Source organism: Mustela nigripes, chromosome 9 (genome assembly GCF_022355385.1).
Source record: "Mustela nigripes isolate SB6536 chromosome 9, MUSNIG.SB6536, whole genome shotgun sequence".
In the NCBI taxonomy this organism is placed as follows: domain Eukaryota; kingdom Metazoa; phylum Chordata; class Mammalia; order Carnivora; family Mustelidae; genus Mustela; species Mustela nigripes.
In genome coordinates, this window is record NC_081565.1 from 68,214,310 (window position 1) to 68,240,012 (window position 25,703).

Genomic DNA, 25,703 nt, shown 5'->3' on the forward strand with positions numbered 1-25,703 from the left:
AATCATGCAACATTTGTTCTTATTTCTTTGTGACTCAATTTCCTTTAATAAAGCTTTTGCTCTGTAACGAGTTCAAAAACTTTTTGGCTTTTTTTTTTTTTTTTTTTTCCATACTTCCCAAGTTCTTCAGCAGCTCCCTGATGATTTGTCTCTCTATAAACCCAAGTAAGGTGGCCATGGGACCAAGTCAGTTCCCTCCAACGGAAGCAAACAGGTTGGGCTAATGACTTGTGTGTGTGTGTATGAGGTCGCTCAGTAAGAGGACGGTTTCGGGGAGAGTTTAAAGATGCAGCTCTCTCTATATTGGATGCCGTCAGAAGACAGGGGCAGTTGGACCTTTGGCTATGAAGAGGGTGGTTTAGAGTAAGGATGAAGTGGAAGCCCTTCAGCAGTTGCCACCCAGTTTAGCCAAGATAGAAGGATGTTTGATACTGTGTGTGCGGCACAATGGCCTTGTTTTTGTCTGTGCCTGGACAACAAGCAGCCTTACTTCAACTCACTTTATCGTGGTCTTGATATTGGTGTTCTGTGAGACTCTCTTCAGCAGAAGCCTACCACGCAGTGCTGTGTGTGTGTGTGTGTGTGTGTGTGTGTGTGTAGGGGTGTGTGTGTCTGTGTGGACAGCTTTCCCACAGGTTGCGTTTGTTCCTTTCACAACCTCTAACTTCCCCCTGCCTAGCACTAAAGAAAGGAATAGATATCATTTGATATAATTAGGAACTCATTTATTGAGGTCCTTCACCGCCCTCCCTCCCCTGAAGCTCAATGGGTCATGGTTTAATAATCTGGTTGAGGAGGTAAAGGTTGAATGAACCCCTGCAGCCTTGAGGCAACTTCACCTTCTTTTTCCTTGTGAGTCTGTGACCTGTCTCTCTCAGTGTACTTAGATAACTGTTTCCTTTTTTTTTTTTTAATTTGGTTTTTGACTCTTAGCTGTTCAGTGGATATCACTGTCAAGACAAAACCTGCTCAAGTAAGGAGGTTATCTTGTTCAGCATATTGTACCATGAAAAACACCCCAGATCCAAAGAATGGAGTCTCTTGGTAGGGCGGTGTTGCCTTAGCCTTTTCTAGGGAGGAGTAGACACATGACAGGTGGTGGGGTTTTATAGGTGGGGTGTTTTGCAGTTGGAAGGCTCACTGCATTGAACAGGATTTGCAAGTGCTTATCTCCCTGTCTAGCTGATTTCAGGGAGACAGAGGGTTCTAATCCCAGCTAATCATTAACAACACAAAGAATGAGGGATTGGACAGGCAGGGCTGTGTTAGGTTTAGGCAAAAAGGGAAAGATCTGTGTTTGGCCTTGTGAACAAGGGAGACATGAGAAAGAGTCAAAAGCTGTCTAACTCAAAAATATTGACTATAAAATAAAAAACTAATAAACGCATGGGGGGACTAAAGCATTTGCAAGATTCCTTTCACACATAAAATTCACTGACTCGGGCTGCCTGAGTGGCTCAGTGGGTTAAGCCTCTGCCTTCAGCTCAGGTCATGATCTCAGGGTCCTGGGATAGAGCCCAGCGTCGGGCTCTCTGCTCAGCAAGGAGCCTGCTTCCTCCTCCCTCTCTCTGCCTGCCTCTCTTGTCTACTTATAATCTCTGTCTGTCAAATAAATAAATCTTAAAAATAAATTCACTGACTCAAGCCATTGGAAGTCTGAAGAAACACATTATTGTGGCATTCATCTAAGCTTCTCTTTTTCCTATAAACCACATTCCTTCTTTTCCTTTTCCTTTCCGCTTTGATTTATCCCACTGGGTTTAGTATATTTTAGTTTCAAGTGAAAGAAACCAAACTGAAACTAGCTTAGTGAAAATAGAAATATAATGATTAAAAAACAAAACAAGACAAAGACAAAACCCAGGTAAGTCCAGGGAAAGAGCTGGTCTTCACCACACCCAATTATGGGCCAGGGTTTAAAATGCACAAAGACGACATCTTGTATTTCTTTTTCCTCTGTTTTAAACTGAAGACTATAACATCAATTCTTTTTTTTTTTTTAAGATTTTATTTGTTTATTTGACAGAGAGAGAGATTTTATTTATTTATTTATTTATTAGGCAGAGAGAGAGGAGGAAGCAGTGTCCCTGCTGAGCAGAGAGCCCAATGCGGGGCTTGATCCCAGCACCCTGGGATCACAACCTGAGCTGAAGGCAGAGGCTTTACCCCTCTGAGCCACCCAGGGGCCCCTATAACATCAGTTCTTAATTGAGTATCCAGTTTGCTAGCTTGCCCACCAGATTTTGGACTTGCCAGCTTCCAGCCAATTCCTTAAAATAAATCTCACTTTTTCTCTCTTTAGATGAATTGATGGATGGATAAATGATACAGATTATATATCTATGCCTATCTTTATCTCTGTATATTCTATTGGTACTGTTTCTCTGGAGAATCCTAATACAGGTATGAATAAGTAATGTGCCAAAATAACTTTTGTCTAACTCAGGGATATTAAATATAAAATAAAAAATTAATAAATGCATGGTGGGACTAAATCATTTGCAAGAGTTCTTTCATGTATAAAATTCACTGACTCAAGCCATTGGAAGTCTGAAGAAACACATTATTGTGGCATTCCTCTGTTTCGGTTTTTCCTATAAACTACATACTTTCTTATCCTTTTCCTTTCCGATTTGATTTATCCCACTGGGTTTAGTATATTTTAGTTTCAAGTGAAAGAAACTAGACTGAAACTAGCTTAGTGAAAAAGGAAATATAATGATTAAAGAAAAAAAAAAAAACCCAGGTAAGTCCAGGGAAAGAGCTGGCCTTCGCCACGCCCAGTTATGGTCCAGGAATTAAAATGCACAAAGACCACATCTTGTATTTCTTTTTGCTCTGTTGTAAGAGATCACTCTAATAGCTAGTGTTTCTGGACCACAGAGTGCAAATCTTCGCCAATAGCACAAGCAAAAATCCAGGGCTTGGCTGAGGAGCCTGGCTTGAGTCCAGGTTCCTGAGGCCTGGGGCAAAGGCCAGTTGATTGGCTGGCCTAGCGGGTGGAACCGTGCAGTTCCTGAAGAAATAAGAGAGGAGGTCTGCTTATAGGAAGGAAGACGAAGGGTGGGCAGCTCAAAACCTTGCTTTCTAAACTGTTGTTTGTTCAGAATTCTTTGGCAGATGAAGATCATTTCAAGTTGGGAACTGCTGAGGAAGAGCTAGGAAAAGGGTAGGGCTGCATTCTGAATGGATCCAAGGAAAGAACTAGTCCAATTTCCTCTCTGGAGGTGGGAAACTCCCTTCCTTCGCTATTCTGATTTTAATATTCTCAGGACAGACTGAGGATTGGTTGGCAGATGAATTAGTTAGTATTCTTTGGTTATGGGGAAATGAAATTCAATTGTTAAGGCTCAATAACCTCGACAAAGCCTTAGTTAAAATGAAAAGAAACAATAGCTCCCAATGGTGTTTAATAAGAAGTCTAGAAATACCTTGAGGAGTGGTGAAAATGGTCTTTGGACAGCAAGTACAAAATATGAAAACCTATGAGTTCATAATCACCCTGCCCCCACTTCAGAAAAGAAACCCAGTTGGTTGACTTGAGATCAACTATTCATTGTTCTCAAGATCAATTAATGAAAGGTAAAGGAAAAAAATCAAATATGTATCCTGTCATTCCTAACTGCCTTACTATTTTCAGGATAACCTGATAGAAGGAAAGCTCTTCTTCATAAAATAATTCCAGCTAATAAATGCAGAAAAGAATATTAGAATTATAACATTACCATTTTGGAAGCCCTAATAAAATACTACATCCAGAAAATGATCATCAGTGTCTGTTAAATCCATTAGGTAAAATGTTAATGGGAAACTTTTTTTAAAGAGATGGATCACGCTGGAGGCATCTAAACTCGTAATTTTTTTTTTAAGATTTTATTTATTTATTTATTAGAGAGAGAGAGAGCACGAGCACAGGCAGACAGAGGCAGAGGGAGAGGCAGGCTCCCTGCTAAGCAAGGAGCCTGATGTGGGACTCGATCCCAGGACGCTGGGATCATGACCTGAGCCGAAGGCAGCTGCTTAACCAACTGAGCCACCCAGGCGTCCCTAAACTTGTAATTTTAACAACACTAAAAGTGGGATATGCAGACACTATGTTCCTCCTGGTGTGTTGCAATAGGAAGTACACAGTCCTGTGTATGAATTATTCTTGCCAGAAAAATTGAACCTGAATCTAATCAGGAATCTAGATCTAAATACTAGTTTTTAGGAAATGTAGGAAATACAGGAACAAGGTAAAATGAAGTGAAAACACAAAGATGCAATTGTGGCATTCATCTTTGTGGACCATGTTTGGATCCTATTTGAGCAGATAAACTCTTTGAGAGTGAGCAAGGGAGAGCGGAGAGCGATGCATTATGTAGAAAACCACAAGAATATTTGTTCTAAAGGACAAATAAGAACTGTTTCTTAAATAGATCCTTTTGTTTGTTTGTTTGTTTTTTAAAGGCGGGAATTGGCAAAGATGTGTAGCAAAGGGAACCCTTGTTCACTGTTTGTCAGAATGTAAATGGGCGCAGCCACTCTGGAAACAGTATGGCAGTCCGACAAAAAATTAAAAATAAGATTACTAAATGAGGCAACAATGACACTTGGAGTATATATCCAAAAAACTTGAAAGAGGGATCTTGAAAAAATATGTACACACTCTTGTTCATAGCAACATTACTCACAATAGGCAAAAGTTGGGAACAACCTAAGTGTCCAGTGGGAGATGGATAGACAAACAAAATGTGGCCTATCCATACACTAGACTATTACTCAGCCTTAAAAAGGAAGCATGTTCTGACACTTGCTACAACATGGATGAATCTTGAGAACCTTGAGTTGTTGTTTAATGGGAATAGAGTTCTGGAGATTGGTTGCACAACAACATGAATGTACTCAGCACTACTGAACCGTACACTTAAATGGTTAAGATGAAAAATTTCATGTAATGTGTATTTTTTAAAAGATCTTATTTATTTATTTGACAGAGAGGTAGAGAGAGAGAGAGATCACAAGTAGGCAGAGAGGCAGGCAGAGAGAGAAAGGGAGAAGCACGCTTGCCACTGAGCAGAGAGCCAGACATGGGGCTCAATCCCAGGACCCTGAGATCAGGACCTGAGCTGAAAGCAGAGGCTTAACCCACGGAGCCACCCAGGCACCCTGTAATGTATATTTTACCACAATTATGAAAAAGGCAGAAGGTAATTGTTACTGATTATGAGAGAATCAAGGGCCATATCAACCAAATGCTACATGTGGACCATGTTTGGATCCTGATTTGCGCAGATAAACTCTTTGAGAGTGAGCAAGGGAGAGTGAGGCATTATGCAGAAAACCACAGCTCAGCTCAGTTTGGGGGGAGGCAGGCTTGACTTTGTCATCTGACACACATTGACTGCAGTCTTGACTTTGCCACTTACCAACAATGTAGCATTGAGCAAATTACTTGTTTTCTGTTTTTAATTTTTTAAGTTCTGTAAGTACTTGCTGAATCTGGGCAATGAACTTAATATTTACTATTATTAAACACTGACTATGCTCAACAATGTGGACATAAACATAAGTTAAAAAAACATGGTCTCTTCTGATGCTGGAGAATTGGTCAATGTAAGAGAATAAAGAACCCCTCAAATAAGCCTATGAATATGTGGGAATTTGTCCTATTTCATTGATTCTAAGACAATTTTTTTCACATTTCACTTCAACTTGTATGAACTGCATGAACTTATATGAAATATATTTTCTTATTCAAGATAATCTAACTTGAGGTTTCTATTACTTATAATATAAAGCACACTAATGGTAAACTTTTCTTTCTTTCTTTTTTTTTAAAAGATTTTATTTATTTATTTGACACAGAGAGAGATATCACAAGTAGGCAGAGAGGCAGGCAGAGAGAGGGGGAAACAGGCTCCCTGCTGAGCAGAGAGCCTGATACAGGGCTCCATCCCAAGACTCTGGGATCATGACCTGAGCCAAAGGCAGAGGGTTTAACCCACTGAGCCACCCAGGTGCCCCTAATGGTAAACTTTTCAACCAAGTTTTTTTTTTTTTTTTTTTTTAAGATTTCATTTATTTATTTATTTATTTGACAGAGAGAAATCACAAGTAGATGGAGAGGCAGACAGAGAGATACAGAGGGAAGCAGGCTCCCCGCTGAGCAGAGAGCCCGATGCGGGACTCGATCCCAGCACCCTGAGATCATGACCCGAGCTGAAGGCAGTGGCTTAAACCACTGAGCCACCCAGGCGCCCCTCAACCAAGTTTTTTCTTAAGTAACCCAGAGTTGGTTTCTGTGCCATGGAACCAAGACCATTGATTCAACCATAAAAATGACCTTTAACCCAGTATTGCTGATGGTTATCATTTTGGTGAATTTTGTTGAGTATTTTTAATATCTTGTGTTTTTCTGTGAATTTCTCCCCTGAACAAAATTGAAAAACTTGTTGTTGTTCTAACTACCTAACAATTTTTGAATAATTATTCCTACTTTCAAACCTCACAACAACCCTATGAAGTAGGGATGAGTTTTATTCCGGTTCTTCAGGTGAAAAAACTTGATGTTATTTTGTATCCTTATTTGTAAACATTTTCCTATACAATTTTTTTTTTTTAAGATTTTATTTATTTGACAGAGATCACAAGTAGGCAGAGAGGCAAGTAGAGAGAGAGAAGAAGGGAAGCAGGCTCCCTGCTGAGCGGAGAGCCCAATATGGGGCTCGAACCTAGGACCCTAAGATCATGACCTGAGCCAAAGGCAGAGGCTTTAATCCACTGAGCCACCCAGGCACCCCCCAACTTTTTGTAAACATGAGTTTCAGTGAGTTGATAATATTATTTTATAAATGTACCATTAATTTATCAATCCCTTCCATTGAACTTTTATGTCATTTCCAAGTTTTTGCTATTATAAATAGTATAATAAACATTCTTGCACATGATTCTTATTTTTTTTTAAAGATTTTATTTATTTGAGAGAGAGAATGAGTGACAGAGGGGAGGGGTGGGAGGAGAGGGAAAAGCAGACTCCCTGCTGAGCAGGGAGCATCATGTGAGCTCAATTCCAGGACCCTGAGATTATTACGACCTAAGACAAAGTCAGTTGCTTAACCAACTGAGCCACCTAGGCACCCCCAGCATGTGATTCTTTATCCATGTATCTATTTATCCACAAAATAAATCAAGATATTCACAGACACATTGAAAACTATGGGGGTTTGAAGCCCAGGTGCTGAGTCTAGTTCCCTGAAGGGGGTTGTTGGGGCCACTCTCCTCCCCTTATGTGCCCACTGCCTCTGTAAGGGTTGGAGGCAAAACAAATACTGAATCTTAATTGGGCTTTTAACTTTTATCATAGAAGTGAAAATTCTCTTTGGATTTCTTCCAGTTAGGAAAAAGTAATGTAGGTCTTTCAACCAAGAGGCAGAGTGTGAACTTTGAAAAGCAGGCGATACTTGTAATTCAGTTAATAACTAAGGAGTTTCCCCCCCATCTTCATTTCTAAGTTTCATGAGAGAAGAGATGCTTTTTGAAAGTTACTTAAAAAAAAAAAAAGAGGGGTGCCTGGCTGGATCCGAGGGTTAAGCCTCTGCCTTGGCTCTGGTCATGAGCTCAGGGTCCTGGAATCCAGCCCCTCATTGGGCATTCTGCTCAGCAGGGAGTGGGAATCCCCCTCCTCTCTCCCTGCTGCTCTGCCTACTTGTGATCTCTCTCTGTCAAATAAATAAATAAAATCTTTTTTTTTTTTTTAAGGAAAAAAAAATCTCTTGGAAGAAAATGCTTGGATGGTACTATTAAAAATGGAAGGCATTAAGGCATTTCAAACTAAATTGGAAAAGTTAAACACAGAATTACCATATAATCTGGCAATCCCATTCCTAAATCTGTAGCAAAAGAACTGAAAACAGATACTAAACAAATACTCGTACATGAAAATTCCTAACAGCATCATTCACATTAGTCAAAAAGTGGAAACGGCCTCCATGTCCATCAAATGATGAATTCATAAATAACACATGGTATGCCCACACAAGGGGATATTATTCAGCATAAAAAGGAATGCAATTACTGATATATGCTACAACATGGATGGACGAAGAAAAACGCTGTTTAGCAAAAGAAGCCAGACACAAAAGGTCACAAACAGTATGACTGGGTGAATCCAAAATGCCCCAAATAGGTAAATGGATACAGAGAAAGCAGACTGGTGGTTGCCAGGGTCTGTGGAAGAGGGCAAGGGGAGTGACTGCTCACCGACAAGGGAATTTCCTTTCGGGGTGGGCAAAATATTTTGGAAGCAGAGGTGATGGTTGCATAACTTTGTGGATGCCTAATATACACCTTAAAACGGTTTGATGTATGTTATACGAACTTTACTTCAATATAAAGAAATGGAATTGGCAGCTAAATACTGAAACAACGTGAGTCTTTCTCACATTCATTTTGCACACCGGTTAGTTACTCTGGTTCAGCCTTCTGAGAGGTCCGGGAGAGCTGGCTCCGTAGCCACGCCGGGAGCGGGCCTCCGTCCATGGGGCGGGGCTCGTGGGGCGGGGCTTGCCGGGACGGGCCTGGTCGGGGGCGGGGTCTGGGGCGCGGCAGAGCGCCCGGCCAGGAGGGGGCGCGTCCCGGACTGGCTTCGCCGGTTGCCCGGAGAACCCGCGACAACAAAAGGCCGGAGCGGCGGTGGGGGCGGCGGCGGCCTGGAGGAGCGAAGCTGGGTAGTCCTGCGCTGTGCTCGCCGCCGGAGACCGGGGCTTTCTCGAGCTGGTCAGTGAATGGAGGGCCGGCCTGGCGGGGCCGGGTGCGGTGTGGCGCCCGCGCTCCGGCTCGCTGTTGAGGGGAGGGGGCGCCTCCTAGGGGTGAGGGGTTCGGGGGCCGCTGCGAGATGGCTCGCGGGTGGAGGGCGGTTGGGGCGCCTGCAAAGCCGAGGACGGCGCCGGAGGGGGCTGGGGTCGGTGCTGGGAACTCCGCCGAACGGCCGGGGGGAAGTGGGGTCCCCCTGGAGGTAGAAGGGCCGGGGAATTAGGGACGCGCGGGAACGCCAGACGGAACCCCACTAAGTCAGATCCTGTTTCTGGCTCTGGTGCTTGCAGCTGCGGGAGCCGAAGGGGATGGGAAGGCCCATCCTCGTGGGCGTTTCGTTTTGTCGCCCGGCGGATGTTGAAACTTGGGTGCAACTCGAGCGCTGTAGGAGTCTCAAAGCCTCCTCCCTCAGAGGCAGGTTTCGTTGAGAAAGAACAGTGCCCAAGTTCTTTATTTGAAACACCTTTTAAATAACACCCTCGCTCCCTCCAAGTTTGCAGATCTTTGTTTTTCTACTTTACTTTCTCTATTCTCTTAGTTATTATGCATTTGGGACCTTTTCTGAGATACTTGTGATTTATTGTTCATTTGCTGGGATGTTTCTTACGGAAATATTAGCAAACCAAAATATTTAGACAACCACTACTTCTGAAAAACCACGGGCACTGGATGGCAACAGTATTTGGAGACACTTCTTTTTAGTCAGTGACATGGCGTCAGTGATCAAAGATTCTCTTGCCTTTCTCTGATTTCAAAACTCCATGGAGTATGCCTAAATATCACTAGCCAATCAGATTTCACCTTTCATTACATCTATTAGTGACATGATACATATGGTTCTGATGACTGCAATTGATCAGAATCTAAACTTTAAGTGCTGATTTAAGTACTGAATTTTTTAATACTTAAATTCTTGGATATTAATCTTTGGCAAGCCATAGATTTAGGGCCCTTATTTATTAAAATAAAGAGATAGAATTTCTTTTCTTCTTGTAGCAAAACTTTCCCATTGTAAAAACCTAGACAGTGAAAATATCCCAATTACACTGCACCTTTTATTAGCAGTTTTTTTGGAAATACTTAGGTTTGGCTTAACACAGACCATGACTTCTGTTTTAATGTGATGGTATAAATTTAAAAAAAATCTATATAATAAAAACTTCAAATGTAGATATTTAGAGACATTTGGAAGAAACATCTCATACAGCATCCTTATGGTTTATTTGGAAAGTTTTCCAGTACCAAGTAATCATGGAGTCCTTTAGGATCCAAGAAAAGATATATTGTACATATGAGTATTTTTTCACAACTGATTTTAACTAGAATGGTTAAAAACTGCCAAGGTAGGTACATCTTTTTATTGTGGCCATTAAATACCTCTTTTGGGGTTTTGCAGCCCAAGGGAGCTGATATTTTTTTACTCTCAGTGGGCTTTTAGTAGAGTGATGTATTTGTTATTGTGATCCTTTTCAGACTATCCACTCACAGAATTATAATGCACAGTACTGCTGCAGAGTTTTTTAAAGGCTAGTGAATATTAAATATGTCTTTATTAACATTTCCATAGCAAGTAGAGCTGAAGATGTCATTTTAGTCTATTAATAGTCTACTAGGTTAATAGTCTGCTACTAGTTAATAGTCTACTACTAGTAGTCTACTAGGTTACTTAATGAGAGTTGTTGGGTCAAATGATAAGTATGTTTTAACTTTCTGAGGAACTGCCAGACTCTTTTCCAAAGTTGAGTGCATCATTTTATGTTTCCCTCTGGAGTATGTGAAGGTTCCTTCCATATTCTGTATGTTCTCACTGACACTTGTTTTTGTCATTTAAAAAAAAATTATTTTTGGCGGTGCCTGGGTGGCTCAGAGGGTTAAAGCCTCTGCCTTCAGCTCAGGTCATGGTTCCAGGATCCTGGGATCAAATCCCACATCAGGCTCTCTGCTCAACAGGAGCCTGCTTCTTCCTCTCCCTCTGCCTGCCATTTCCTCTGTTTGTGCTCTCTCTCTGTCAAATAAATAAATAAAATCTTTTTAAAAATTAATTATTTGGGGCCCCTGGGTGGCTCAGTGGGTTAAGCCGCTGCCTTCAGCTCAGGTCATGATCTCAGGGACCTGGGATCAAGCCCCGCATCGGGCTCTCTGCTCAGCGGGGAGCCTGCTTCCCTCTCTCTCTCTGTCTGCCTCTCTGTCTACTTGTGATCTCTCTCTGTCAAATAAATAAATAAAATATTTTTAAAAAATTTATTTATTTATTTATTTGAAAGAGTGTGGGAGAGGGAGAGCACAAGCATGAGGGAGGAACAGGGAGAGGGAGAAGCAGGCTCCCTGCTGAGCAGGGAGGCCTATGAGGGGCTGGATCCTGGGACTCCAGGATTGTGACCTAAACTGAACGCAGATGCCCAAGCAGTTGAGCCACCCAGGTGCCCCTCACCAACATGTATTTTGATCTGTTCAAAAATTTTTTGATACATTAATATCCATTTTTTAAAAAATTGAAGTGCATTAGACATAACACCGTTCTGTTAGTTTCTGGTGTACAGACAAGTGTATGTGGTATACTATGCTCACCACAATGCAGCTATCATCTGTCACCATTCAGTGCTATTACAATACCATTGACTCTATGCTATAATTTTTATCCCTTGACTCATTCATTTCATAACTGGAAGGCTGTATTCCCACTCTCCTTCACCCATCTTGCCCATTTCTCCAACCTGCTACCGTCTGGCCACCATCAGATCTCTGTATTTATGTGTCTGATTCTGCTTTTTATTAGTTTGTTTTGTTTTGTAGATTCCACATATAAGGGAAGTTATATGGGGCACACCTGGCTGGCTCAGTCCATTGAGTATATAATCCTTAGTCTCATATGTGAGATTTGAGCCCCACATTGGGTGCAGAGATTACTTAAAAATAAATACATAAATATTAAACAGAAAGGAAAAAATTATATGGTATTTGTCTCTCTCTGTCTGACTTGTTTCACTTAGCATAATACCCTCTAGGTCCATCCATGTTTTGCAAATGGCAAGATTTCATTCATTTTTATGGCTGAGTAATATTCCATTGCATATATATACACCACATCTTCTTTATCCATTCACTTATTGATGGATGCTTGGGTTGCCTCCATATCTAGGCTCTTGTAAATAATGATAGTAAACATAGTGGTACATACATCTTTTTGAATTAGTGTTTTTGTATTCGTTGGTAAAATACCCAGTAGTACAATCAGAGAATCATAGATTAGTTCTGTTTTTAATGTTTTGAGGAAGCTCCATACCGTTTTCCAGAGTGGCTGCACTAGTTCACATTCCCACCGATCATGGTTGAGGGTTCCTTTTTCTCCATTCTTGCAAACACTTGTTATTTCTTGTCTTTTTTTTTTTATAATTTTTAAAAATTTTTTATAAACATATAATGTATTATTAGCCCCAGGGGTACAGGTCTGTGAATCGCCAGGTTTACACACTTCACAGCACTCACCATAGCACATACCCTCCCCAGTGTCCATAACCCTACCCCCCTTCACCCAACCCCCCTCCCCCCAGCAGCCCTCAGTTTGTTTTGTGAGATTAAGAGTCTCTTATGGTTTGTCTTCCTCCTGATCCCATCTTGTGTCATTTATTCTTTTCCTACCCCCCAAATCCCCCAAATTGCAACTCCATTTCCTCATATCAGGGAGAGCATATGATAGTTGTCTTTCTCTGATTGACTTATGTCACTAAGCATGATACCCTCTAGTTCCATCCACATCGTCACAAATGGCAAGATTTCCTTTCTTTTGATGGCTGCATAGTATTCCATTCTGTATATATACCACATCTTCTTTATCCATTCATCTGTTGATGGACATCTAGGTTCTTTCCATAGTTTGGCTATTGTGGACATTGCTGCTATAAACATTTGGGTGCATGTGCCCCTTCAGATCACTATGTTTGTATCTTTAGGGTAAATACCCATTGGTGCAATTGCTAGGTCATAGGGTAGCTCTATTTTCAACTTTTTGAGGAACCTCCATGCTGTTTTCCAGAGGCTGCACCAGCTTGCATTCCCACCAACATTGTAGGAGGGTTCCCCTTTCTCCACATCCTTGCCAACATCTGTCATTTCCTGACTTGTTAATTTTAGCCATTCTGACTGGTGTGTGGTTTTGATTTGTATTTCCCTGATGCCGAGTGATGTGGAGCACTTTTTCATGTGTCTGTTGGCCATCTGGATGTCTTCTTTGCTATTTCTTGTCTTTTTGATTCTAGCCATTCTGACAGGTGTGAAGTGATACCTCATTGTAGGTTTGATTCTATTTCCCTGCTGGCTGATGATGTTGAGTATCTTTGACTGTGCTTATTAGCCATTTTTCATATCTTTGAGGAACAAAACTTTTAAATTTGATTAAATCCATTTCATCTGTTCATCTTTGTAAAGCTTATTGCTTTTGCTTTTGGTGTTTTACTTGAGAAACCATTGCCAAACCCAAGGTTATCAAGAGTTACCCCTATATTTTCTTCTAAGAATATTATGAGTTTTAGCTTTTATGGTTAGGCGAACGATTTTGAATCAACTTTTGTATATGATGTGAAGCAGGAGTCCAATTTCATTCTTATGCATGTGGATATCCAGTTGTGTTAACCATTTGTTGAAGAGTCTGTTCTTTCCCCATTGAATTGTCTTGGCACTCTTGTCAAGAATCATTTGCCCATAAATATATGAGGATTTATTGGGACACCTGGGTGGTTTATTTGGTTAAGCATCTGCTTTCGGCTCAGGTCACAGTCCTGCATCGGGCTTCTTGCTTGACAGGGAGTCTGCTTCTCCCTCTGCCTGCCACTCCCCCTGCTTGTAATCTCTCCTTTTCTCTCTCTCTCTGACAAATAAATAAAATCTTTCAAAAAAGTATGAGGATTTATTTCTGGATTCTCAGTTCTTTTCCATTGATCTTTAAGTTTGTCTTATACCAGTACCACACTGTCTTGATTTCTGTTGTTTAGTTTTGGAACTGGGGAAGTGTGTCCTCTGACTTTGTTCTTTTTCAATATTATTTTAGCTCTTCTGTGTCCCTTGAATTTCCACACAAATTTTAGGATCAGTCAATAAATAAAATCTTTAAAAAAAAGAATTTTAAGATCAGCTTGTCAATTTCTGTGAAGAATTCGGCTGGGATTTTGATAGGGGTTGCATTGAATCTGTAAATAAATTTGGGGAATATCGTGATCTTTTTTTATGATTTTTTAAAAAAAGATTTTATTTATTTGACAGAGATCACAAGTAGGCAGAGAGACAGGCAGAGAGAGAGGGAAACAGACTCCCCGCTGAGCAGAGAGCCCGATGGAGGGCTCTATCCGCAGGGCCCTGACATCATGATCTGAGCCAAAGGCAGAGGCTTAACCCACTGAGCCACCCAGGTGCCCCATGGAATATTGTGATCTTAACAGTGTTAAGTCTTTCAACCCATAAACATGAGGTGTTTCTCCATGTATTTAGATCTTTACTTTCTTTAACAATATTTTATAGTCTTCAGAGTATGTTTTATATGTCTTTTATTTAATTTCTTTCTAAGTATTTTATCCTTTCTGATGCTACTATAATGGAATTGTTTTCTTAATTTATTTTACAGGTTCATTGTAAGTATTGACACCAATTTAATTTTTTTAAAGATTTTATTTATTTGTGACAGAGAGAGATAGTGAGAGAGGGAATACAAACACTGGGGAGCCGAAGAGGGAGAAGCAGACTCCCGGCTGAGCAGGGAGCCCATGTGGGACTCAGTCCCAGGACACTGGGATCATGATCTGAACTGAAGGCAGATGCTCAACGATTGAGCCACCCAGGCGCCCTGACACCAATTTAATTTTTTTTTTTAACCAATTTAATTTTTAATGTATTAATTCTACCAGCGATTTTCAGAAACGAGTGCAACATAAGTAGGAGTGGAAAAGCCATTTTTCAGTTAGTTTTGATTATTTTTGAAAAGAAATTATTTAAAGTTATATTATAGAAACTCTTAAAACTATTTTCCTGGATTTATTTCTAATATTTGTGGCAAAGAGATATAGCTGTAAAATCTAATAAAGGGTTTGCTTTCAACGCAAGTGTACAGTTACTCAGTAATTTCCTTGCCTTAATTTTTTTTTTTTAAAGATTTTATTTATTTATTTGTCAGAGAGAGAGAGCAAGAGCAAGCACAGGCAGAGTGGCAGGCAGAGTCAGAGGGAGAAGCAGGCTCCCTGCGGAGCAAGGAGCCCGATGTGGGTCTCGATCCCAGGACGCTGGGATCATGACCTGAGCCGAAGGCAGCTGCTTAACCAACTGAGCCACCCAGGCGTCCCGTTGCCTTAATTTTTTTAAGTCCCTGGTTATTCAATATTTAGATTAGTGAACTGGGAAACATATTACTGCTACAGAAAGAATGGCATGATGGAATCCCATGCTTCATCATTTACCAACTCATGGACCTTACCCTTTAGACTGTTTTGCAGCAAATCCAGACATTTCATATCATTTCATCTGTGAATTATAGGTATATTTTTGTTAAGACATGTTTACTTGTTTTAATTACCTCATATTGGAATAAAACGTGCTTTAATTGACTTTGTTTTGGAAGATGGTTAGTTTATTAGGATAGAGAAGTCCATAATTGAATTTTGTTTTTATTTTGATACACAGGAGTCCAGATCTTACATAAAATGGATAATTCTCACAGTAGATACTGAATATTAAGTAGAAAGTTATTTAGTAAAATCTAAGCTGCTATGGAAGAAATACCAGTAAAAGTTGCTGTAAGAATCCGACCTCTGCTGTGCAAAGAAGTTCTTCATAATCATCAAGCTTGTGTGAGAGTTATTCCAAACACCCAGCAAATTATCATTGGGAGAGATAGAGTCTTTACTTTTGATTTTGTTTTTGGCAAAAATTCCACTCAAGATGAAGTTTATAATACATGTATAAAGCCACTAGTATTGTCTCTCATTGAGGGCTATAATGCAACTGTTTTTGCCTATGGACAAACTGGATCTGGGAAGACCTACACCATTGGAGGAGGCCATGTTGGTAAGATTCTCATATTCTTTGACTTTTGTTTGAGATGCTGGAACAAACCTAAAATATGACTATTTGAAACATAGAAGGTGCTCAGCATATTAATTGAATGGAATAATATATAATCCTATATTATATCCTGTATATATCCTGTATAATCTTTGAATCAAGTATAAGATCATCATCTTTGAAAGATGTATTTTTAAATGTTGAAGTTTCATTCAACAATTTAATTTGTGATTATATTTGATTAAGGAAACAAGTTTAATACAGTGTTTGTTGTTCAGCCCTTTGCCATTTTTCCCCCAGTTTTATTGAGATACAGTTGACGTGCGACTTTGTATTAGTCCAAGGTGTACATATAATGATTTGGTATACGTAGATATTACAAAATGATTACCACAGTAGGTTTAGTTAATACCAGTCACATCACAGTTACAAATCTTTTCTTGTGATAAGAACTTCTAAAAAAGATTTATTTATTATTTATTTGGGGGAGAGAGAGCACAAGCAGGGTGAAGGGCAGAGGGAGAAATAGGGTTCCCACCAAGCAGGGAGCTTGATGCAAGGGCCTGATCCCTGGACCCTACAATCATGTCCGCGGATGCTTAACCGGCTGAGCCACCCAGGTGCCCAAGAACTTTTAAGATCTAATCTTTTAACAGCTTTCAAGTACACAATACAGTATTAGTAACTACAGTCACCATGCTGTACATTACATCCTCAGAGCGTACTTATAACTGTTTTTATGTTTTGACTACCTTCACCCATTTCCCCCACTCCCTGCCTCTGACAGCCCTTTGTAAAGTAGAAATAAATGAGTTAACATGACCAGATTTTGATCTTTTAACATAGTCCACGTGTAAATATCAAGAGTCCTGCAACCAGAACTTCCAAGAATTTATTCAATAAGAAGAATTTATTATGTGGTTTAAGGGTCTTTCTTCCCCATTTTTTTTTTTTAAGATTTTATTTATTTATTTGACAGAGATCACAAGTAGGCAGAGAGGCAGGCAGAGAGAGAGGGAGGAAAGCAGGCTCCCCGCCGAGCAGAGAACCCGATATGGGGCTCGATCCCAGGACCCTAAGATCATGACCTGAGCCAAAGGCAGAGGCTTAACCCACTGAGCCACCCAGGCGCCCTTTTTTCCCCATTTTTAAGTCAAATTTTTATTTTGCTTTTTCCGCTTTATCGAGGTACAATTGGTAAATAAAATGGTACAATATTTAAAGTGTACATCGTCATGATTTGATGAATGTATATGTTGTCAAAGGATTCCTCCAATCTAGTTAACACATCCATCACCTCACGTGTAAATACAGATTTCTATTTATTTTTAAAGATTTTATTTATTTGAGAGAGAGAAGCACAGGTCGGGTGAGGGGCAGAGGGAGAAGCAGACTCCCTGCTGAGCAGGGAGCCCAACGTGGAGCTCCATCCCAGAACCCTGGGATCGTGACCTGAGCTGAAGGCAGACGCACCACCGAATGAGCCACCCCGGCACCCCTGGATTTCTATTTTAAATACTAAATATTTTAGGCTATAGTTTCTCCTGCTTAGGATTTCCTGTAGAGCTGGAAGGAAACTTGAGAATCATTTTTCTTTGTTTATAACTGTGGAGCTCCGGCTATGGCGTGATCAGTGAAGGACTTATTCAGTTAGAGGGCTAGTGACAGCTGGGATTGAAAGCTCGGTCCTCTGTTGAGGTTGCTTACTGTATTGGTATTTTTCTACTAAAGACAAACTTCTGAGTATTATACATATATATGTATTATTATCTAACATTATTGCTAGTATTCTGTATATGTGTAATGACTCTCAATGTATTTTCTACTTTCATGCTCTTCAAATATGGAATATGTGATTTTCAGAAACATTTCTCATTGCATGTAGGGATTGGATGGGAGAGTTGGAGGCTGGCTGTGTGGTTTGAGGAGGCCCTGATTGCAAAGACTAAATGGAAGGTCCATAAGTACCCAATATCCCCCATGCCCCTCACGACCATTTTTTAGAATCAGCGTTATGAAGGATTTGGGATATTAAAGATACTAGATTATTTTAGGGTCTCAAAATAAAAATTCAATTTTTCTACTAGAAGTTGTGTTTTCTTTTTTAGGATCATAGCTTCTTTTTTTTTTTTTTTAAAGATTTTATTTATTAATTTGACAGAGAGAAATCACAAGTAGACGGAGAGGCAGCCAGAGAGAGAGAGAGGGAAGCAGGCTCTCTGCTGAGCAGAGAGCCCGATGCGGGACTCGATCCCAGGACCCTGAGATCATGACCTGAGCCGAAGGCAGTGGCTTAACCCACTGAGCCACCCAGGCGCCCATAGCTTCTTTTTTTTTTTAATTAATTAATTTTTTTTAAAAGATTTTATTTATTTATTTGACAGAGAAAGATCACAAGCAGGCAGAGAAGCAGGCAGAGAGAGAGGAAGGGAAGCAGGCCCCCTGCTGAGCAGAGAGCCCCATGCGGGACTCCATCCCAGGACCCCGAGATCATGACCCGAGCCGAAGGCAGTGGCTTAACCCACTGAGCCACCCAGGCGCCCCCATAGCTTCTTTTTTTAATGGAAAAATGTTTTATGATCCTTAAGACTCAGTATGTTCTTTTACTAGTGAGAGTTATAAAATGCTTAGAGCTCGGTTACTTAATTATAGCTATATTGCTTTTATTAAGAAACCATACATACAATTTTAATACCTTAAGGGAAAAAGTTATTGTTTACCTATTATCCTAGAATATTTTAACTGCTCTAAAATACTTTATACTTGAGAACACCATGAGAAGCAATTTTTTACTTTTTTCCTCTAGCTTTTTATTCTTTTTTAAAAAATCATTTTATGGGGCGCCTGGGTGGTTCAGTGGTTTGGGCTGCTGCCTTCGGCTCGGGTCATGATCTCAGGGTCCTGGGATTGAGCCCCGCGTCGGGCTCCCTGCTCCGCGGGAGGCCTGCTTCCCTCCCTCTCTCTCTCTCTCTGCCTGCCTCTCTGCCTACTTGTGATCTCTGTCTGTCAAATAAATAAATAAATAAATAATCATTTTATATTTTTTCATCATGATAACTTTGCTCTTTAATCCCCATCCCCTATTTCCCCATTACCGCATTCACCTTCCATCCATTAACCATCCATTTATTCTCCTTAGTTAAGAGCCTGTTTCATTTGTCTCTTTCTTTCTTTTTCTCCTTTGCTTGTTTGTTTTGTTCCTTAAATTCTGCATATGAGTGAAATCATATGGTATCTGCCATTCTATGACTGACTTATCCTGCTCAGCATTATATTCTGTAGCTCTGTCCGTGTCTTTGCAAATGGAAAGATTTCATTCTTTTTTATGGCTGAATAATTCTGTCGTGTGTGTGTGTGTGTGTGTGTGTGTGCGCGCTACATCTTCTTTATCCATTTATCTATTGATGGACACTTCGGTTGCTCTCATAGTTTGGGTAAATATCCAGTAGTGCAATTACTAGATCAGAGGGTAGTTCTCTTTTTAAAGTTTTGAAGAACCTCCATATTCTTCCTTCGTGCCTACACCGTATGCATTCCCACCAATAGTGCAAGAAGGTTCCTTTTTCTCCATATCTTTGCCAATACCTGCTGTTTTTTGTGTTGTTGATGTTAGCCATTCTGACAGGTGTGAGGTGGTATCTCATTGTAGTCTTGATTTGGTTTTCCATGATGAAGACGTTGAGCATCTTTTCTTGGGTCTGTTGGCCACCTGAATATCTCCTTTGGAGAAATGTCTGTTCATGTCTTCTGCCCATTTCTGGATTGGATTATTTGTCTTTGGGTGTTGAGTTGTATCAGTTCTTTATATATTTTGGATACTAACCCTTTATTGGTGTTATTTGCAAATAGTTTTTCCTATTCAGTAGGCTGCCTTTTAGTTTTGTTGATTATTTCCTCAGCTGTGCAGAAGCTTTTTATTACTTTGGCTTTTGTTTCCTTAGCCTCAGGAGACATATCTAAAAAATGTTGCTACAGCTGATGTCAGAGAGATTATTGCCTGTGCTCTTTTCAAGGGTTTTTATGATTTCAGGTCTCACATTTAGGTCTTCAATCCATTTTTAATTTATTTTTGTGTATTGTAGAAGAGGGTGTTCCGGTTTCATTCTTTTGCATGCAGCTGTCTGATTTTCCCAACGCCATTTGTTGAAGAGATTGTCTTTTTCATATTGTATAATCATTCTTCCTTTGTCTAAGATTAATTGACCATATAATTATGGGTTTATTTCTGGGTTTTCTGTTCTGTTCTATTTGTGTGTCTGTGTCTGTGTCTGTTTTTATGCCAGTGCCATACTGTTTTGATTACTGCAGTTTTTTTACATTTAAATTCAATTAATTAACATATGATGTATTATTTGTTTCTGGGGTACAGGTCTGTGATTCATCAGTCTTATACCCAGTGCTCATTACAACACGTACCCTCCCCAATGTCCATCACCCCATCATCCCAGCCCTCCACCCCCACCCCTCCAGCAACCCTCAGTTTGTTTCCTATAATTAAGAGTCCTATGGTTTGTCTCCCTCTCTGGTTTCATCTTGTTTTGTTTTTTCCTCTCTTCCTGTATGATCCTCTGCCCCGTTTCTTAAATGGCAAGATTTCATTTTTTGAAGGCTGCAATATATATATATATATATATATATATATATATATATATCATGTCTTCTTGATCCATCCATCTGTTGGTGGACATCTGGGGTTTTCCCAAAGTTTGGCTCTTGTGGACATTGCTGCTATAAATATTGGGGTGCAGGTGAGCCTTCAGATCACTATATTTGTATCTTTGGGGTAAATTCCCAGCTTTGGAGGAACCGCCATACTGTTTTCCAGAGTGGCTGCACCAGCTTGCATTCCCACCAACAGTGTAGGAGGGTTCCCCTTTCTCCACATCCTAGCCAGCATCTGTCCTTTCCTGACTTGTTAATTTTAGCCATTAGTGTAAGGGGATATCATCTCATTGTGGCTTTGATTTGTATTTCCCTGATGCTGAGTGATGTTGAGCATCTTTTCATGGGTCTGTTGGCCACCTGGATACCTTCTTTGGAGAAATGTCTGTTCATGTTCTTCTGCCTATTTTTTTTTTTTAAAGATTTTATTTATTTATTTGACAGAGATCACAAGCAGGCAGAGAGGCAGGCAGAGAGCCCGATGCGGGGCTCGATCCCAGGACTCTGAGCTCATGACCTGAGCCGAAGGCAGCGGCTTAACCCACTGAGCCACCCAGGCGCCCCGCTTCTGCCTATTTTTTGATTGGGTTATTTATTCTTTGGGTATTGCGTTTGGGAAGTTCTTTTCTTTTTTATAAGGTTTTATTTATTTGAGAGAGAGAGAGAGAATAAGAGAAAGCATGAGAGGAGAGAGGTCAGAGTCTGGAGAAGCAGACTCCCTGCTGAGCGAAGATCCGGATATGGAACTCAATCCCAGGACTCCAGGATCATGACCTGAGCCGAAGGCAGTCGCTTAACCAACTGAGCCACCCAGGCACCCTGTTAAGTTCTTTATAGATTTTGGATACTAGCCCTTTATCTGATATGTCATTTGCAAATATCTTTTCCCATTCTGTCAGTTGTTTTTTGGTTTTGTTGACTGTTTTCCTTTGCTGTGCAAAAACTTTTTATCTTTCTTCCCCCTCTCCCCAAAAGCTTTTGATCTTGATGAAGTTCCAATAGATCATTTTTGCCTTTGTTTCCCTTGCCTTTGGAAACATGTCTAGTAAGAAGCTGCTCTGACTAAGGTCAAAGAGGTTGACGCCTGTGTTCTCCTCTAGGATTTTGATCGATTCCTCTCTCACATTCAGGTCTTTCATCCATTTTGAGTCATTTTTCTGTATGGTGTAAGGAAGTGATCCAGTTTTGTTCTTCTGCATGTGATTATCCAGTTTTCCCAACAGTGTTTGTTGTTGAAGACACTGTTTTTTTTTGTTTGTTTGTTTTTTAAGATTTTATTTATTCATTTGACAGAGATCACAAGTAGACAGAGAGGCAGACAGGGAGGTGGGGGGAAACAGTCTTCCTGCTGAGCAGAGAGCCTGATGTGGGTCTCGATCCCAGGAACCTGAGATCATGACCTGAGTGGAAGGCAGAGACTTAACCCACTGGGCCACCCAGGCTTCCCGAAGAGACTGTCTTTTTTCCATCAGATATTCTTTCCTGCTTTGTCGAAGATTAGTTGACCATAAAGTTGAGGGTCCATTTCTGGGTTCTTTATTCTGTTCCATTGATCTATGTGTGTGTTTTTGTGCCAGTACCACACTGTCTTGATGGTGACAGCTTCGTAATAGAGCTTGAAGTCCGAAACTGTGATGCTACCAGCTTTGGTTTTCTTTTGCAACATTTCTGTGGCTATTCAGGGTCTTTTCTGGTTCCATATAAATTTTAGGATTATTTGTTCTAGTTCTGTGAAAAAAGTTGATGGTATTTTGATCAGGGATTGTATTAAATGTGTAGGTTGCTTTAGGTAGCATAGACATTTTCACAATATTTGTTCTTCCAATCCATAAGCCTGGAACTTTTTCCATTTCTTTGTGTCTTCCTCAATTTCTTTCATGAGTCTCTATAGTTTTCTGAGTACAGATTCTTTGCCTCTTTGGTTAGGTTTATTCCTAGGTATCTTACGGTTTTGGGTGCAACTGTAAATGGAACTGACTCCTTAATTTCTCTTCTGTCTTGTTATTGGTGTATAGAAATGCAGCTGATTTCGGTGCATTGATTTTATATCCTGACATGTCACTGAATTTCTGTATGAGTTCTGGCAGTTTGGGGTGGAGTCTTTTCGGTTTTCCATGTAAAACGTCATATCATTTGCAAAGAGTGGGAGTTTGACTTCTTTGCTGATTCAGATGCCTTTAATTCTTTTTGTTGTCTCACTCCTGAGGCTAAGACTTTTAGTACTATGTTGGACAGTATTGGTGGTAGTGGACAGCTCTGCTGTCTTCCTTACCTAAGAGGAAAAGCTCTCAGTTTTTCCCCAGATTGCTGAAATTTTTTAATATAACTTGAATATAACTGGAATTGTGATACCCTAGAGTTTTGTTTTTCTTTCTCAAGACTGCTTTGGCTCTTCAGGGTCTTTTGTGGTTCCATACAAATTTTAGAATTGTTTTTTCTAGTTCCGTGAAAAATGCTGGTGGTATTTTGATAGTATTGCATTGAATGTGTAGATTGCTTTTGGTAATGTGGGTATTTTAACAGTATTTCTTCTTTCAGTCCATAAGCATGGAGTGTCTTTCCATTTCTTTGTGTCATCTTCAGTTTCTTTCATCAGTGTTTTATAATTTTCAGAGTATAGGTCTTTCCCTTCTTTGGTTAAGTTTATTCTTAGATATTTTATTGGTTTTGGTGGGATTTTAAATGGGATTTTTAAATGGGATTATTTAATTTTCTTCCTGCTGCTTCATAATTAGTGCATAGGAATGCAACAGATTTCTGAACATTGATTTTGTATCCTGAGGCTTTACTGAATTCATTTATCTGTTTTAGTAATTTTTTTGTACAATCTTTAGGGTTTTCTATATATGGTATCATGTTGTCTGCAAATAGTGAGAGTTTTACTTTTTCCTTATCAGTTTGGATGCCCTTTTTTTCTTTATGTTGTCTAATTGCTGAGGCTAGGACTTGTAGTACTATGTTGAAAAAAGTAGTGAGAATGGACATCCTTGTTTTATTCCTGACCCTAGGGGGAAAACTCTCAGTTTTTCACTGTTGACTATGATGTTGGCTGTGGGCTTTTCATAGATGGCCTTTATTATGTTGACATATATTCCTTCTGGACCTACTTTGCAGAAGGTTTTTTTTTTTTTTTTTTTTAAATCATGAATGGATGTTACACTTTGTCAAATGCTTTTTCTGCATTTATTGAATGAGCCTGTGGTTTTATCCTTACTGTTATTTATTTATTTAAAAGATTTTATTTATTTATTTGACAGAAATCACAAGTAGGCAGAGAGGCAGGCAGAGAGAAAGGAAGGGAAGCAGGCCCCCTGCGGAGCAGAGACCCCCCGAAGCGGGGCTCGATCCCAGGATCCTGAGATCATGACCTGAGCCGAAGGCAGTGGCTTAACCCACTGAGCCACCCAGGTGCCCCTGTTATTTTTTTTTTTTTAAAGATTTTATTTGCTTATTTGTCAGAGAGAAAGAGAGCACGCAAGCACAAGCAAGGAGAGAGGCAGGCAGAGGGAGAAGCAGGATCCCAGGACCCTAGAATTATGAGCTGAGCCGAAGGCAGTTGCTTAACCAACAGAGCCACTCAGGTGTCCCTATCCTTTCTGTTATTGATATGATGTATGACATTGATAGTTTTGCAAATATTAAAGAACACTGGGATTGTGGGATAAATCCCACTTGATGGTGGTATGATTTTTTAAATTTTATCATTGGATTCAATTGACTAGTCTTTTGTTGAGGATTTTTTGCATCTATATTCATGAGAGATATTGGCCTTTAGTTCTCTTTTTGGGGGGTGTCTTTATCTGGTTTTGCTATCAGGGTGATACTGGCTTTAAAGCTTGAATTTGGAAGTTTTCTTTCCTCTTGTATTTTGGTTTTTTTGAATGGTTTGGGAAGAGTGGGTATTAACTTTTTTCCGAAGATTTCTTTATTCATTTTAGAGAGAGAATGAGAGCGAGAGAGAGAGGGAGACAAGCAGACTCTGTTGGGTGGAGAGCCTGATACCCTAAGATCATGACCTGAGCTGAAATTAAGAGCCAGATGCTTAACCAACTGAGCCACCCAGGTGCCCTGAGAAGAATGGGTATTAACTCTTGAAATGTTTGGTCGAATTCTTCTGTGAAGCCGTTTAGTCCTGCATTTTTGTTTTTTGTGAGTTTTTGGCTTACTGATTCAATTTCATTGCTAGTGATTGGTCTGTTCAAATTTTCTATTGCTTCCTGTTTTGGTTTTGGTAGGTTATATGTTTCTAGGAATTTATCCATTCCTTCTAAGTTGTCCAGTTTGTTGTCATACAGGTTTTCATAGTATTCTGTTATGTTTGTTTGTCTATCTGTGGTATTGTTTCTTATTTCTCCCTTTCCATTAGAAATTTTATATGGGTCTCTCTCTAGATGTTTTTCTAGGCATTTTAGAAATACACATGTAGTTTTTTTTTCTTGTTTTATTTGTTTAATGAATTATTATACCTCTGATTCTATAACTTTATTTTTGCATTTGACAATATAAAATATTCCATTACTTCCTGTATAGGTCATAGAATTTCATCTCATTTTTTGGACTATATAATATTCCATACTTTGAATGGACCATAGTTCCTCCATTCCAGTATTAATAGACATTTATTTAGGTTATTTATGATTTATACTATCATAAAAAAGTTGCAGTATATATCTTTGTATATTTAACTTTGCACCATGTGTTAGTATTTGTATAAAACAGATAAAAGAAGTGGATTTTTTTAGTTAAAGTGAATGCACATTTAAAGGGAAATAGATACTGACAAATCAGCTTCCAAATTCCTGTAATTCCTACCACCAATATATGAAAGCCATTTGCTTGTATCCTTGTCACTTATTGGATATTATAAATCCAAAATATTTTTTTGGTCATCTGATAGGTGAAAAATTATACTTTGTTGTTTGAAGTTACATTTCTTGGTATATTGGTGAAATCGTTAAGCATTTTTTAATTTCCCAGGCTTTTAAGGACTCCCAGTTCTTGATCAATCATCTGCTGTTTGATTTTTTAATAATTCTGGTTTTTTTTCTCCAATAAATAATTTGTCAAGCATTTGTAGTGTGTCTGGGGTACCATGCTAGGCACTGTGGCAGAATAATAATCTCTTATTTTTCAATATGGTGCTTATTTATTAATATTCATTTTCCTACTTCTCAGAACCTTGGATTTACTGACTTGTACCAGGC

At 39.7% G+C, this 25,703-nt stretch overlaps 1 protein-coding gene across 3 annotated transcripts in view; it reads left to right on the forward strand.

Moving 5' to 3' along the window:
- The first annotated feature begins 8,626 nt into the window (after nucleotides 1–8,626).
- Nucleotides 8,627–25,703, forward strand: part of KIF27 (kinesin family member 27) — an 86,768-nt gene continuing 69,691 nt past the window's right edge. For all 3 annotated transcript variants that reach the window (XM_059411781.1, XM_059411783.1, XM_059411784.1), the window contains exons 1-2: nucleotides 8,627–8,757; nucleotides 15,457–15,840. In XM_059411781.1, coding sequence (XP_059267764.1) covers nucleotides 15,543–15,840 — 298 coding nt within the window. In that variant the 5' untranslated portion in view covers nucleotides 8,627–8,757; nucleotides 15,457–15,542. The remainder of the gene's footprint in view (nucleotides 8,758–15,456; nucleotides 15,841–25,703) is intronic.